Source organism: Capra hircus, chromosome 29, assembly GCF_001704415.2.
Source record: "Capra hircus breed San Clemente chromosome 29, ASM170441v1, whole genome shotgun sequence".
Classification (NCBI taxonomy): Eukaryota; Metazoa; Chordata; class Mammalia; order Artiodactyla; family Bovidae; genus Capra; species Capra hircus.
This window is the reverse complement of record NC_030836.1, coordinates 31,460,623-31,477,463: the sequence shown is the minus strand read 5'-3', so window position 1 is coordinate 31,477,463 and position 16,841 is coordinate 31,460,623. Positions and strand designations below refer to the sequence as shown.

Here is a 16,841-nt window from a genome sequence, read left to right as displayed (position 1 = left end):
TTTTCCAACTCTTCATTACTCTTAGGGAGCTTCTTGTAGGTCGCATGCATTTTTCCATTTGATCAAAGCAGTTTCATATTATTCCTTAATCGTTCCACATGTGAATATCCCTGCTGAAATTTTAAACAACTTGTCCATCTCATCTACAGTGTTACCATCCCATCTAATATGGTGTCCTTCACAACCCTGGGAATTATGTCAATAGGTAGTAAACCAGCAAGAATATTCTAATGATTTTGTGATAATACTACCAATTACTACTGTAATTCATGGGGCTAAGACACTGAACACTTACTGCTGTGTCAGACACCTGGTAAGAGATTTATGCATACGATATCACCCCTGAAGGGGTCTTAAGCCTGTCCTCATTCTACCCATGAGGAAACCGAGGTAGAAAAAAGTTAATGACTTGACCAAGTTCACCTAGCTTGAGCCCAGAGCCTGAGTTTTAAACCAATATGCTATAAGGCTGAAATATGAGATGAACACCTGCTTTGGGGAAATTTAAAGCATCAATTAAAGAATGTTTAAAATGTCAGATGCTTGATGCAAACTATTACATAAAGAATGGATAACCCACAAGGTCCTTCCATATTGCACGGGGAACTATATTCAACATCCCATGATGAATCATAATGGGAAAGAAGAAAAAGATTGTATAAATGTGTATAACTGAGTTACTATGCTATGTAGCAGAATTAACACAACATTGTAAATCAACAATACTTCAATAAAATAAATTTTTAAAAAAGACATCAGATGCTTAAATGCTGAGATGAGAAGCAGACCAGAGGGAGGAAAGAACAGTAGGGACGTGTGTTTGAGTCCTGCTCTGTCCCGAGACGTCGGGGACTTCAAGTGAACCCTGTAACCTCTCTGTGCCTAGTTTCCATGATCTGCAGATCCAGGGTGATAATAATACCAGCCCTGCTAGCTCACGGGGATGGAGGGTGAGAGGTGCAAATGAGATAACAGACCTGCAAATGCTCAGCAAACAATGAGGGTCTGCAGAATGATGGTGCTGGCTGTAACACAGGCCCCACCATCTGGAAATCTCCTCGAGCCAGCAGGGCTCTCCTTAGCATGATCTTCAGCAGTGGTTAGGCCTTTCACTCTGAAGGACACGGAAGGCTGGTTTCTCCCCCTCTCTCTCCCACACTCAGCGTGCAAGCAGACAGACTTTTTATCCATCAGCTCAGGTGACGGCAGGCCAGGGCTGTTCCGCAGGCCGCCAGCGACCCACATGGAGGAGGAGCAGTTTGCATTCCACAGCAGGTCCTGAAAGGCTTCCCGGGCTGAGGACAGAGGCTCAGGCTCCACGGGCTGGGCTTATAGTTTATGAGTTCCAGGAGTTCATAAACAACGAGCTCAGTATCCTCCGACTTTTGGAGAGTCAGAGGCATTTAAATGTGTCTGGCACGAGGAGCTGAGGACATGAGGTTTAGGATGCAAAGCAGCATTGCAGGGGTGTTCTGGAAGGGCCCAGGGCAGGGCTGCTCTGACCTGCATCCAGGACGGACACACTCGCCCCTGGGCGTGGAGGTCAGAGATGTCAGTATGTGCTCGAAACAGCTATTTAACTTCCAGAACCCCAGTGCCCCTGATAAAATCAGGTTGCCAACTCCAATCCCAATTACCAATTTTTTTTTTTTTTTAAAAATTTTTGACTGCGCTGTGTGGCAGGTAAGATCCTAGTTCCTCAACCAGGGATTGAACCCTTGCCTCCTGCATTGGAAGCATGAAGTCTAAAGCAGTGGACCACCAGAGAAGTTTCCCAATTACTATTTAGATACCCATGGTGAGAACATATAAGAGATTTCTGAAGGCTGAAGTGATGGACTCAGGTAAGGCTCAGGTCAAGATCAATAAAGATTAACCTCATCAATGACAAGGATGAAATAGAACAAATCTTCCTGTAGTCAAGTCAACCTGTTCTTCCATAAGTACACCAGGAGGTCCTGCCCTTCCTTTTCGAGGTTGGTTTGGGGCCAGGAAAAATCAAGATCAACCATCCAGTGTGTTTCCAAGGAAACCTGGGTGGCTAGGAGATGGGCCTCCCTCCCCTCTTTCTGATTCAAGTCTGCCCTGTAGGACAGCACTGCTCAATTGTGGCTGCAGGTTTAAGAGTAACCTGGAGATCTTGAAAAAATTCCCAATCCCACCTGTCACTCCTAGAGATTCTGAATCAGTAAGTTGTGTTTGGGACCTGAGCATCAGTATTTTGAAACATTTTTTATTTTGACTTTTCCAGTATTTTTTTTTCAGTTATATAATACATATTCAGATTATATACATATATATATATACACATATATGTATAATTCATAGGCAAAGAAAACAAACTTACGGTTACCAAAGGGGAAGGGATAAATTAGGATTATTATACAGTAAATTCCTGTTGCTATTTTATATACAGTGGTATGTATCTGTTAATCTCATACTCCTAATTTATCCCTTTCCCCTTTGGTAACCACAAGTTTGTCTTCTATGCCTATGAATCTATTTCTTTTTTGTAAATAGATTCAACTATATTATTTTTAGATTCTACATGTAAGTGATACTATATGATATTTGTCTTTCACTTCACTTGGTTGGATAATCTCTAGGTCCATCCATGTTGCTGCAAATGACATTATTTCCTTCTTTTTTAATAGCTAATATTCCATGGTATACAGAACACATCTTTTTCATTCATTCATCTGTTGATGGGCACTTGGGTTGTTTCCCTGGCTTGGCTATTGTAGATAGTGACGCTATGAACATTGGGGTGTGCGTATCTTTTCGAATTAGTGTTCTTGTCTTTTCTGGATTTCTGCCCAGGAGTGGGATTGCTGGATCATACGGTAGCTCTGGATTTAGTTTTTAAGGAACCTACATACTGTTTTCCATAGTGGCTGCACCAATTTGTGTGCCCACCAATAGCGTAGGAGGGTTTCCTTGTCTCCACATCCCCTCCAGCAGACGTAGATTTTTTGATGATGACCGCTCTGACTGTTGTGTGGTGGTACCTCACTGTGGTTTTGATATGCCTTGCTCTAATAATTAGCAATGCTGAACACCTTTTCATGTGTTTTTGCAGTTTTCATTGAGGTGAAACATACGTTACATAAAACTTACCATTTTGTTCATCTTTCAGTGTACATTCCAGTGGCATTTAAGTACATTCACATTGTCCAACCATCATCACTATCAGAACTCTTTCATCTTTCCAAACTGAAACGCCATGTGCCCATTAAACAAGAATGTCCCATTCTTCCCTCCTTCTAGCCCCTGGCAACCACCCTGCTACTTCTCTAGTCTCTTAATTTGTTGACTTAACGTTCCTCCTGTGAGTGGAGTCATACAGTATTTGTCCTAGGGCATCAGTTATTTTACCAAGTTCTCCAGCTCATTCTCTGCTCAGTTAGGACGAGGAAGTAAGCCAAGCGGGGGATTTGTATGAAGTCACTTTTGGGAAGAGAGGACAATGCATGGATGTGGTTGGAGATGATAGTGAGAAAATTGCAGGGACAGAGAAACATAATGGAAAAAATTCAAGTCTCCACCCACACTACAGTTAGACAAGGTGTAGCTTTCATGAAAAGCCAGCTAGAAGGGAAATGCTATGTATGTCTGGAGGACGATCTGAAGCAAGGGATTCTGAATCCTACAACTTGGGTTTGAATCCTTGTTCTGCTGTTAAATAGCTGTGTGTCTTTCAAGTAACCACTAACAGTCCTGAACCTCAGTTTCTCTGTCTGAAAAACAAGGCTGATTCTGTCTACCTCGCGGGACGTTGCCAGACTTAAAGAGGCAAAGCTTGTGAGAGTGCCTGGGGCACGGCAGAATCCTGTACAGGTGACAGTGGAGGCTGCTCCTGCCAATGGGTAACAACTGTTGCAGTTGTTCAGGAGCTATACGTCATGTCCGACTCTGTGACCCCATGGACTGCAGCATGCCAAGCTTCCCTGTCCTTCACTGTCTCCTGGAGTTTGCTCAAGTTCATGTCCATTGAGTCAGTGATGCTACCTAACCATCTCATCATCTCAACAATTGCTTCCATTCTAATTTATTTTCTAACTGCATTAGCCTTGGTAACAGGTAGAGGGAGGATAATTGTTCTAGCTGGGTCCAATCTGTGACCACAGAATATTTAATTTTAAAAAGGTTAGGGACTTCCCTGACGGTCCAGTGGTTATGACTTTGCCTTCCAATGCAGGGGATGTAGGTTTGATCCCTGGTGGGGGAGCAAAGATCCCACATGCCTTGGGGCCAAAAAAACCAGAACATGAACAACAGAAGCAAAATTGTAATAAATTCAATAAAGACTTTACAAATGGTCCACATAAAAAAAAAAACTTATAAAAAGCTTAAAGACTGTTACAAATTGATTTTTAAAAGCTAGTCTTACTTCGTGGGCACCAATAACCCTTAGAGAGTACAACAGTTTTCAAGAGACAACCTGGAAGGGTGATTATGCCATTTTAAAGTAAAAAGGCATTCTCACTGGATAAGCACAGTGAAGGCGCATTCACAGGAGCGTTTACCTCCTCAACTTCTTTCTTTTGTGCTTGATGCCAGCACCTGTCCTTTGTGAAACACACACACACACACACACACACACACACACACACACACACCCCACACACACACAGAGCTCCGGATCTCTTGAGGGGCTCTGGGTTTCTTTGGGGCTGTGAGTGTACCTTATTCAAAGAAGGTGGACCTAAGGTTGCACCATGCCTTCTCTTTATTTTTCCATTTAAAATTTTAAGAACTCAAGATTGCTCTTAGAGAAAAGCAGAAGAGAGAGGGGTGGGGTGGAGGGTGAAAGGGAGGGAGCGAGGAGTGTGGCTAGCTTTGTCTTGCTAATGTACTTTTGTTTTGTGGACCATGGGCTGTTTAGACAGATTTGGACCACCTCTCGAGGGCGGAGCCGCTGGAGCAGCAAGACATCTCAAGTGGAAAGCTTTACGGGTGGACAAAAGATGCACCTGCAAAGCGCAGACGTCTCCGGAGACCAGGGCCAATGCTGGGAGATAAATGCCCGGCACCACCTGACTGAGGGTCTGGCAGCGCTTGCTTGCCTGGAGACTGCAGTTCATTCATTTCAGAAGAGGAGCAGCTCCTGCAGAAGCTCCAGAGAGCCCAGCACAGCACTGTACACACACAAAAGGACCCAGGAAAGGAAGGGGCGTAGCGCAGGTAGAGGGCAGGCTGAGAGCTAAGACCCCTGCAGGAGTCATGAGTCAATAACCAGCGCGATAATAATCAGTCAATAATCAGTTCAACCCAGACACACTCGCTTCTTAACAGAAACCTGTATTTAAAGTCCAATATCGGATGCCCTCTCACTGGGTCCGCCCCACAGTCTCACTGGTTAGTCCTGCTGTCATAAACAGGTCTCAGCCTATAGCCCTGCATGGGCTTCAGGGGTCTCCTGCCTGCCTTCTTTCACCCTTTCCTTCCTCCCTCTCTCCCTCCTTCCTTGCAAGAAGTGGATCGCTACCTGCAGGTGAAGTGAAAGCTCAGTAAGCAAACCAGATCAGAGCAGAGGGGGACCCTGGATGGAAGCAGAGCCTCACCTGAGGCTGCAGGGTCACCTCCTTAAAACCCAGCAACTCCAAAGTCAGGGAGGATTCTTACTGGCTTCTGTGTGTGTGTACTCAGTTGCTTCAGTCATGTCCAACTGTTTTGAGACCCTATGAACCGTAGCCTGCCAGGCTCCTCTGTCCATGGGATTCTCCAGGCAAGAATACTAGAGTGGGTTGCCATTCCCTTCTTCAAGGGATTTTCCCAACCCAGGGATCGAATTCCAGTCTCCTGCATTGCAGGCAGATTCTTTACCACTGAGCTACCAGGGAAGCCCTCTTACTGGCTTAATTTGGCCCTTTTACTTGACAGGAAGTTGAGGTTCGGGGCATGAAGTGATTTCCCCAAAGTAAACCAGAGGTGTTCCGACCTCAGTCTAATGTGTTTGTCATTGTAGCACATTTTTTCTTTTATGGATGTCTGCAATGCGATGGTTAAGTGGGTCACCTAATAAAATGCGGCTTGGACTGTACAATGAGTCAATATGACTTCAGGTTTTTTTATGGCAAAAGCCAGTAACTCTGATTTTGAAAGAAAACAGTAGCATAAATAGGACTGGCCCAGGGTGGGGCAGGAGGTGAAGAAAGTTGCAGAAAACCAGGAAAGTTCACAGATTCATTGTGTTGAATACTTCCTCCACAGAACTGTCTGGTCATCATCTGATTATAAATTGTTAACAGGAAACAGGAAGTCTCATGTGATGGAAGGTGTGAACTTGGTCAAAACACCCAAGCTCACTGGGTCTCTGTTTCCTCCATGACAATTTTGAACTAAATGGTCTCTAAGATCCTTCCCGTTTCTCAGAGCCTTATGTTTCTCTGTGATATGATGCTGTGCTAATCCCATGTAACCAATATCGACAACTCCTGCCTTCATTCATTCTATGTGGCAGGTGTGCATTAAAGAAAAAGTATTAAAGGAGAGAGAGCCAAGGAAGAGAGTGCTTATCATACTCCTACTCATCCTTCAAAGCCCCACTCAAAATGCCCCTCCTCCAGGAAATTTTTCTTTTGCCTCGGGCAGATATTTTTTCACTCACATTTTGTCTCCCTTAAACCAGGTACTATGAATTATTCACTTGTTTAAACGCCCAGAATCTAACAGTATCTGGAGCAGGAAATATCCACAACACTTTCACAAATAGAGATGATGAGAAATGTATTATAATGTTTGCTAAAACCCTCACCAGAGAAAACCATTTTCTGAGATGATTTTCTTTCTCTCTCAACCAAACCAAACCAAACCAAGCGAACTAGACCATATCCCCAAGTCAGCACTTTAAAAATGAATTGGTAGTGCTAAAATGTCTTACCGAAAAAAATACCCTGAAAATGTGACATTGCAAGAATCCTCAAAATCTTTACTTCATTTTCTTCAACAGAGAAAGCCCCTGCCTTTCAGCTTTGAAAGTGAGTAGCATCCATTTCCTTCCAAGAGCAACATGCTTTCTTTCATGGAGTAACAGCCTCAGATCGTATTTTTATGATATTATCACAAGATATTTTACACCCCTGTCATGTTTTTGCAATGAGCAGCACAAAGGGGATCAGCTTAGGCTTCTAAAAAAGCCAAGTGGACAAGAGACTTGGGGCCCACATTTGAGGTTCCCCACCCCAGTCTTCCCATCACAGACAGTCCTGGACTGGTACAGAGGACCCTTCTACAACTCTACACGCCTGAGAGAACACACTCACCTTCCTTGACATTCAGCCGTGAGGACGGGTCCGTGTGGGAGGTTGTGTTATAGGCCAACAGTGAACCTGAAAGGCGAAGCAAAAACATCAGTTGTGTCCCAGACAAACTTCCGAGATCAAGACAGGGAAAGGGGATGGATGAGAATGAATAGGGGAGGGGAGGAGACAGGGAGAATGGAGGGACAGATGACTCCTTGAGAGAAGGAAAAAGTTAATGCCAGCCATCACGGGTTCCTGGGGTCAAGGTCCGAGGAAGCTAGGACAGAATGCTCGTGGGTGGGTCACACACAAGTCCTCGCAGCGGCCATGATTAAGGATCTGGAGGTCCTGGGTCACTACAACCCAGCAGGGACACACGGCTGCAGGCACTGTTCTGGTCCTGTGACCGACTTCCTGTGTGACCATGAATGAGCGACTTTCCTGGTCTGCACCTTGATTTCTTTATCTTGAACTGCAAGAAGGACTGGCAAACGTTTTATCAAGACCAGACAGTAAATATCACCTCTGTGGAACATCTCTCTGTTTTGTCCACGGGCAAGTGCTGGCCAGATCCGGCTGCCACTGGCACTGCCGTGCCCTGGAGGAGAGGTCTGGCCAGGTCCTTCCTGCTCTGACGTCCTTTGGGTTGACAGGTGGGCGAGGTGCTTGGATGATCACGTTGGTGGAGGGAGTGCTAGGAGCTGGGGATGGGATGGGGGTGGCAGCGCTCCTCAGAGCAACTTGTGTCTCCCTTTATGCACGTCTAAGAGAACACTAGACATAAGCCATAATACACTGAATTTCCTGTCATCAAAGGCTTCGATATACAATCTTTTAAAATTAAATGTTCATGCAGAACTACTCTTAGTAAACACTAGTCTAGGCATTTTCTAGTTTTCTCTTCTCTCTTAAGAGAAAAAAAATTCCCCCTCTTTCTTAAAATCTAGGCTTCCCAGGTAGTACTAGTGGTAAAGAACCTGTCTGCCAATGCCGGAAAGGCACGTTCGATCCCTGGGTCACGAAGATCCCCTGGGGGAGGAAATGGCAACCCCCTCTTGTATCCTTCCCTGGGAAATCCCATGGACAGAGCGTGGAGGACTACAGTCCACGGGGTCGCAAAGAGTTGGACACGACTGAGCAACTGAGCCCATTCCTAAAACTGGGCTTGTTCCTCTGTTTCCAGCAAGCCCAAGAGCTTTAGTTTGGGAAATGTAGGCATCTTTGCCCTCCGCCTTGAGGCTCTGAAGTTTGATCCAGAGGGCTAGAATCTGTTTTTACAAAGGACACGAGAGGCTGGACGTGAGTGTTGGAGGCTAAAAAGTCTTTCTAAACAATCCTTTCCCTGATCCCTGGGACCAAGTGGACAGACTTAGGTGCCAGGGCTCCGGAGCAGGGAATGGACTGCCAGACATTCCTATTTTTAGCCTCAAGTCACGGAAGGGACACGGAGTGAAGCGCCTGCCTCACCCAGCCGTGGGCGTTTGGTTGTGTGCCTCAGAGAAGTTGTGGCCCCTTTCAGGCCAGGCGACCAAGAGAATTTTGGAAGAACCATCCAACTGGCTAGAATCACTGACTCTGGGCTTGGGCAACTATGCCTTTCAGCTCTGAAACAGCTCCAGGTTAAAAGAGAAAAAAAAAAAGTGCAAGGATGCTGGTGGGATTGAGACAGTTTTGTGCCAAACTGTGGCTAGGTGGAGATACTTTTAGAAAGAAGGCAGTCACATGCCTGGAATATCCGAGAACCGGATGCATTTGGTTATTCCATTCTCAAAGAAGTCGAGCATAAAGTGATTTTTACCCTTCATTTAATATAGATCTTTATGCGAATGAGAGTTTAGAGTCAGACCTGCCTCTTACCACTTGCCAGCCTGGTGACCTCCATCAATCTGCCTCATCTCTCCAAGCCACAGGTTCCTCCTCCATGAAACAGGATAATAGTAACACCTACCTGATATAGTTGTTGTGACGACTGAATACACACAACTGACTGAAGTAATACATGCAACTGCTCGCAACAGACCTTGGCTCGCAATGAGTGCTCAAAGCACGCTAGGCACTACCACAATTATTTTTACATCCCTGCTCCCGCAGACACCACAATGACACACAATAAACTCTTTATAAAAGAGCTCGCTGGGCATTTGTCTTATCCTCTGGAATTAAGAGTTATGAATGAGTTCTGCTGCAATAAGAAGTAACCCTCCATGACTGGAAGGAGGTTACAGAAAGGAAGCAAACGTTCCGAGGGAAACAAAAACAGTCTCCGGAGTAAGACCAAGAATGTCTGCCTCTCTGTCCCTGACATTCTCTGCCTCGGGCGGAAACCTCATGGCTGGAGCAAATAAAGAAAAATGATGGTCTCAGAGGACCGAACTGCCTGAGTCATTAGCGCAGATGCAGCAGAGAGCACGAAGCTTAGATAAACCGCATTTATTAAATTCTCCCCTTGGTGCAAGTTCTTCTTTGGGCACACGTGAATTCCACAGGAAACTCCCAGAAAGCCTAGAGAAAGGGTCATTTGACCTCGGCAAAGCCTGCGTGAAATACATATTTCATGGTAACCCCGGAGAAGGATTCTACCCTGAAGAGTGTTCTTGGTTCAAATTTCCCCCCTAGAAGGAGAGGCTGCCTGCCTGCCCGTGGAGGGCTGACTCGGGGAGTCTGACCTCCTTCCCAAGGGACCAACTTTTCCTTCTCTCCTCCTGTTTTTATTTAACCAGTTTATTTAGCCAGTTCCTCAGGCTACCCAGAGTGGCAAGGCGCACTCTTTCCTTAAAGGAATTCATTTAGAGGCAGAAAGGTCCTCCCTGGAGCCCGGCCTCACTCCGTGCCTTGGGAATGTCTCCCTCCTGCTTTGGGGCCCCTTCTGTGTGCGGTGAACGCCTCCTGGTCAGAGGAAACAGGCTGTGCGGTGAGAAGGGAAGCCTACGCTCTGTTGTCCTCTGCCGGATGCTTTCTCTCTGTTTTCTCACTTAATCCTCATACATATGAGGGAATCAACATTCAGAGAAGTCAAGCAATCTGCCCAGGGTCACACAGCCAGCAAGCCCAGGAAACAGGATATCCACTCTGGTCTATCTACAAAACCTGTTCTCAGTCCGCCTCCAGGCTACATCTAAGAGACGGGCAGCACTCACTTAAGGTGCTGGAATCAGGACAATGGTTGCTTTGGGGAAAGAAGCGAGGGGTATTGATGGAAAGGGGACACACGGGGGCTTCCAGCCTCCTCCTTGAGCTGGGGTGCTCATATGAGTGAGTGGCTTCACACTGTGATAATTCTTTGATTTGTGCATTTATGATTTTTGCACTTCTCTCTGTTCAATACTTTAATTAAAACGTTTATTGCCTTCTCTGTTGATGTCTTTATACATGCATGCAGGCATCCATGTTTATCTACGTACTGGGGGCCCTGGAAAGCACGGAGGGGCTGCTGCTAATGGAACAGGCTTCCCCACGTGAAAGCACAAGGACAAAATCATTTCCCATTGTCGAGTCCATCCATCACTGGTACAGTATTTGGGATCTGAAAGAGGATGGAAATGAACAGAGGGAAGCTTGCAGGTGTGGGGAGCCCAACAATCAGGCTTTCTTCAGCCCTGTGCCCCCCTCAATGGACCTGGTCTTCATCTGGGGCACCTGCAGCCGAGACAATGACCGTCTGAGCGCCAAAGGCTTTGTCTCCCGCCTTGCAGAGATCCCGCCAGCCCCACCGCCAGCCTATTGAAGCTGGGCTCCCTTTTCTCTGCGTTGCCATCAATGGCTCTGGCTGGAGGGTGCAGGTGGGGAGGGAGGAGGAAGGAGGCTCTGTGCTAGAAACAGCCTGGCTGATGGCTGAGTGTGGGGAAACCCGGCCTTTTGTTCTCCTTCACCGGTCAGACCCGGCCTGGAAGGGGTAATACTTCACCTGCTTAATTGCCGGGACCCATCACCTTTGCCCGAACATCTGAGGAGGCCGGTGGGAGCGCCACAAAACGCAAAATGTGTTTTCCATTAAGTTTAAATTAAAAATGGGAATCAAGATAGATACCTTTGCTGTGGTCTCCCTGTCACCCAATATATTTCATGTCTCTAGCGCTGCCACTATTTCAAAACGAGATTTCTTAACCTGTTTCCCAGGTCAGACGCAGTTAGACAGAACAGGACTTGCCATAGAATGGAAAAAGGCTCTTCTGCCTCCAGCCACCCCGCTGGGGACCCTTCAGGCCCAAACTCCCCCCAGTGGCCCTGCGTCTGAATTGCCACTGGGGACAGCTCCCACTTCCTCTGAGGTCTGTCCCAATCTTGCCGTATGACACCCAATCTCATTTCCCGCAGCCTAAGACTGTAAATACAGCCTCTGCCAAACGAGGTGTGCCTGCAAGAGATACTGATGGGGCCGCCTGGCGGGTCCAGGGTGTGGGGCGCCCCACGGAAGGCAGAAGGGCAGGGCTGGCACCCAGATAGGTTATTCCTAAGCGGCCTCATGCCGGGAGGCCACAGGGAAGTTTTTCAGAAAGCATTTATCTCTAGGTACAAATGAAAACAGAAAATGCTGTGGGGAAAATGGCCTGGCCCTCCATGGGTGTGCGGCCAGGGCCTAAGGCTAACCCCACAGCAGGAGAGGGAAGACCAGGTGGCTCAGGTAAGCGGGCACTCTCTATAAGGCCTGGCCTCTGACTTAGAGTGTGAGGCCATGAGCCTGGCTGCAGCCTGGGACTCAGGAAACCTGGGTCTTAGATACCAAGCTGCTCTCTACGGGCCGGGTGCCTTTGAACCAATTTCTGAAGCACTCCAGGCCTCAGTGGCTTTGGCTTTAAAATGGGAATTTATAATCAGCTGTCCATGGTGTCCACAAGGGGGCATCTTGTCCCCGTAAAGTAGATGACACCTGGGCAGATGCAGTGTGAGCCCTGGTGTCCCCAGGGGACAGTAGAATGATCCCAAGCCCTGTGAGCATCTCTCCAGACCTGTCCTCCTCCCATTTCAAGAGTGGGTGACATTACGGAGGGGCGGTATCAGGTACAGACACTTCGTCCGGGCTGGCTGAAAAGCCAGGGTAAGGAGAACAGGAGCCGCTGGGCAGGCCAGGTACATCCTAGCATGCTAGGCAGTGCTTAGGACACTGATATTTCTTCTCCATCATGGAAAATACATTTTAATCTGAAACTTGGTTTTTAAAATTTGAAAGTATAGCTCCTCTCCCTGACCACCAAATAAATACTCAAGCACCTTTTGTGAAAGCGTAAATATTATGTTGCTGTTGCTTAGTCACTGGGTCCTGTCTGACCCCACGGACTGCGGCCCACCAGGCCCCTCTGTCCATGGAAGTTCCCAGGCAAAATACTCAAGTGGGTTGCCATTTCCTCCTTCAGGGGTCCTCCCAACCCAGAGATCGAACCTACGTCTCTTGCACTGGCAGGCAGATTTTTTGCCACTGAGTCACTGGGGAGCTTCTTAATTAACCTTGTTTTTTTTCCCATTAAAGTCCAGAAAGCTCAGAGACTTCTGAGAGGTTCGACTGTTTTATAGTCTTCTGACCGAGGCTAAGTTACAGGACTCTGACTCTTCTCCATCCACTTTCCTTAGCCCTGCAGTATTTCCTCCCTCTGTGCTGAGCAGCTCAGCTGTCTTCCTTCCACCTCCTCGCCAAAGTGGAACTGTCTGAACCTTATCCCCTCCTCCATGAAAGGACAGATGACAAAACACGAGGAATTAGCACCCATCTCCCGGCCTCCATTCAGGTGCCCCGGCCTCTCCCCTGAGGGCTGGCCTCCTTGCTTCCGCACAAAACATCCGCTGGAAACAAGTCTGGGGAAACAAAGCAGTGTTTGAAGGCAAGTTGCTGGGCCCTGGGGAGTTCCCCACAATACTGAAAGGGGACAGTCACCACAAACATGACCTCCTGCAGGGGTCTCAGTGGACCAGCCACCACCAGGGGTCCCAGAGACTAGACATCAGTGAAAAAGAGGTGGGGATCATTTTAAGCCTAAAGTCCTCAAAAGGCCTCCAGACTACAAGGCTATGCTGGGGCAAGTTTTTTGAACCTTAAGACAAGTATTTTAATTTTCACTTTTGCAGGCAGACATGGTTTTCTATCTTTGCACAGACCCCTTTATATTTTGCTGTTTCACCAAACATTATATCCTATCTGTGGTTTGTTCATCTCCGCTCAGCTCTGGGAATTTGCTCTGCTTCTAAGTTCCTTTCTGGAAATTTCATATTTTTATTGCTTTGAGGCTATCTTTTTTAATGTCTACAAATATACTGAGAAGGAAAGAAGAAATCCATCCTTTTTCATGCCCCGCTACCTACAACCCCCAAACCAAACTGTCTGGCCTCCACTTCTGCTCAGGCTGCTCGGCCCTCTTCTTTTTGTTATCTGCTCTCCTCCGATAGGAAGCCTCCTGAACGGTTTATCCATGACCACTATGTTGGACTCCTGGGCCTTCTAAGCATAGGCTGGTTTTGCTTCAGCGGCTGTGGCTTGGGTTCTTTTGTGAGAGGAAGTCCTAGCGAGGACCTGGGTATGTTTACGGACCCACCATAAGGCAGGGGCTGGGATCACATGGCACGAATGGCATCTCCCTGTATCAGTCAGGGCTTGCCAGGTGGTGCTCATGGTAAAGAATCTGCTTGGCAATGTAGGAGACAGGAGAGACCTGGGCTCAATCCCTGGGTTGGGAAGATCCCCTGGAGGAGGGTACAGCAACCCACTCCAGTATTCTTGCCTGGGAAAACCCAAGGATAGAGGAGCCTGGCAGGCCACAATATAGGATCCCAAAGGGTCGGACACGACTGAAGTGACTTAAAATACACAGCACTCAACGTTAGTCAGAATGTGCTTGAACACTCCCCATCATGGGCAACTGATAACTGGGCCCTTTAAGGGCCCCACAGTCACCGTCCTCACCTCTGTCCATCTCTTCTCCCACAAACAAAGAAAAGGGACCAGCCATTCCTAGACCATCCGCTGTATGAGGCCGGGAGGTGCAGAAAGGCAGAAAGGGTCAGTGTTTCTGTTTCGCTGGTGGTCTCTCCTCGTCACGCATCACGCTCCGCTTCCATGTGCCCACTTCCACCCCCGCCCTGCCCAGCTAGCATCTGTGCAAAGATCCTTTCTTAAAAAAACCCCTATAAACACTTACAGATATACGGATTGTTAGAAAATGCTCATTCTCCAAAGCTCAGGAAGACTGGGTGGAAAATTGCCCCCTTTTTTGAAACGATCGTTTCTTGGGCTGACCTCATGTTGCAGCAAGACTCAGACATGAGGTAATTCCTCTGGTGTTAACATACACTGCATCACCCACACAATCCCACTGCCTACCAGACGCCTTGGAGGGGTGACCGGGGAGCCCGGAGGCACCAGTGGAAACTTCCGAAGGCATTTTAAAAGTTCTTTGTTTTTACAGCCAGTGTGTGTTGCCCCCCAGCCCACCCCGCAGAGTGCACTGGTACAGAAGAAGACAGAAGGTCCCAGGAATGGCGAGCTGAAGACACACTGAACACAGAAAACAAACAAAGAACTAACCCACCCAGAGCCCAGGAGACCAGGAAAAGCGGCCTTTAAACGCTGTCCAAGGATTTCAGTTTTAAAGGGGCTTTCAAATCACCAACCTCCTTCACTGTGAGGCTGAACCCCTGCACCCTTGGCCACAGACAGCAAATCCTGCATCCTGAGGATGCCGGTGGATCTTCGGGCAGGGCTAACTGCTAGAAAACCCCTTGGGGAATGAACCACATCTGTTTTCCTGTAGCTTCCGCTTCCCCATCTTAGTACCATCTTTTCTGCTCACAGAACAATCCTTTGATACTTGGGGTTATTGACGTTCCACCTGCTTGGGGCTTTCCTGGTGGCTTAGACAGTAAAGAATCTGCCTGCAATGCGGAAGACCCAGGTTCAATCCCTGGGTCGGGACGATCCCTTGGAGAAGGGAATGGCTACCCACTCCAGTATTCTTGCCTGGAGAATTCCACGGACAGAGGAGCCTGGTGGGCTACAGAGTTCAATGGAGTCACAAAGAGTTGGACACAACTGAAAGACTTACACTTTTCTGGTAAAGAGTTAAGGCTGAGGTTATTAGTGGGTTTATCAAAATTCTGTTCATATCTCTGGGTATATTTCACATCAGATGAAATTCGTATCAAATTGACCGGGCTTGGTTTTAGAAAATCCTTGTATTGGATAAATCCTTTGGACAACTGTGCCTTTTCTTTTACAGATTCTCCCTTTCCAAAGCTCTTTTCCTTCTCACTCTGCCATGAGAGTCTCCAACAGACCCTAACCCAACCGTAACATTTGCTACTCTTCCTGCTTGGCTGAGAAGGGTGTGTAGGTAACAGTGGGCAGTGCCAGGGAAAACCCAAGAAGAAGAAGAACTTCATGCAAAAATATTCAAAAATGTAAACCCGTGAATCTAGAATTTTGGAGCAACTTGAAATCATTGCTCAAGATAGAACCAGCCAGGGCATCCATCTATTTAAAATGTGGGGCAAAGTAGTTTCCAGAAAGGGATTCTCACGGCAAGGGTGCAACCAGCTTCCAGCAGACTTGCCCTCAACACACACACACGGCTGCAGTGCCCTGGTTTTTCTTCATGCTTTGTTTTCCTTCCTTTGACATGGCAGGACTGGGTCAGCCCCCTCGCAGGGTCCCTGGGAGCCAGCGTGACCTTGGCAACTTGACACCCAGAGGTGTCGCTCCTATAGCACCCACACAGCATAAACTGAGGCAGGGACCCTATGTCCTTGCCCTGGGCTGTCACTACGGGAACCAGTCTGCATCCTGAGCAGCCAGGCAGAGTTCTCTCCAGCCCTGGGGACTTGGCGCTACGGCCTCTGGGGGTGTTTCGCTGCCCAGAAACGGAAGGGACCGGCCACTTACTTTCCCTGAGGTAGCTGAGATGTGACAATAGCACTTCCGTGTTGTAGAGGGAGGTGGCTCGGAGGAAGTCCTCCTTGTTCAGTTTACACAGTTCCTTGCCGTCCATATTCTGAAAGAAAGACGTGTCGATCTCCATCAAGCTGTACTCCTTTATCGCCCACTCCAGCCACTGCCGCACGTGCTCCTGTGTCCACAGCGTGGGGTCTGCAGAAGAGATAGGCTGTTAGCAAGGCTACCAGAGGCAGGGCTCCTCCCCTTCTCTGTCTGTCTCTTCTCTCTCTCCCCACCTCCACCTTTCTCCCATCTCCTCCCTCCTCAGTGCCCCTCCTACAGAGGGAAAGTGGTCCCCCCACCCCCGCCCCAGATGGTCCTCCCAGAACACCCATCTGGCTCCATCGCATCTGGTGCAGCCTGAACCACTTAGCGCTCTGAAAAAGTTCTTAGGCGCGTAACTATGCACCCAGACAGGACGTTCTCTTTCAAGTCTTTGGAGGGCAACTGAAACCTCTGCCTGAGAAATCATGAGATCAGAATGAAAATAAGCCCAGTTGCCTAGAGCAGGGACCAATGGCTCTGGAAAGGGCCCCCATCCATATCTTAAGAACATCAGTGATCTCATGGGGCAACAGCAATCTCTCCTATGGCTGCAAAAAAGACGTGTGTGCACACTTCGACCGCAATTCCATCTGTGCAGGTGGAACACCCGGTGGTGTTAAGTCTTCAGCTTAACTCCA

At 47.7% G+C, this 16,841-nt stretch overlaps 1 protein-coding gene across 5 annotated transcripts in view; it reads right to left on the bottom strand.

Moving 5' to 3' along the window:
• FLI1 (Fli-1 proto-oncogene, ETS transcription factor) overlaps positions 1–16,841 on the bottom strand; it is a 139,866-nt gene that overhangs the window by 31,595 nt on the left and 91,430 nt on the right. For all 5 annotated transcript variants that reach the window (XM_018043321.1, XM_018043323.1, XM_018043325.1 and 2 more), the window contains 2 exons: positions 16,108–16,311; positions 7,266–7,331 (listed from right to left, as the gene is read on the bottom strand). In XM_018043321.1, the coding sequence (XP_017898810.1) occupies positions 7,266–7,331; positions 16,108–16,311 (270 nt within the window). The remainder of the gene's footprint in view (positions 1–7,265; positions 7,332–16,107; positions 16,312–16,841) is intronic.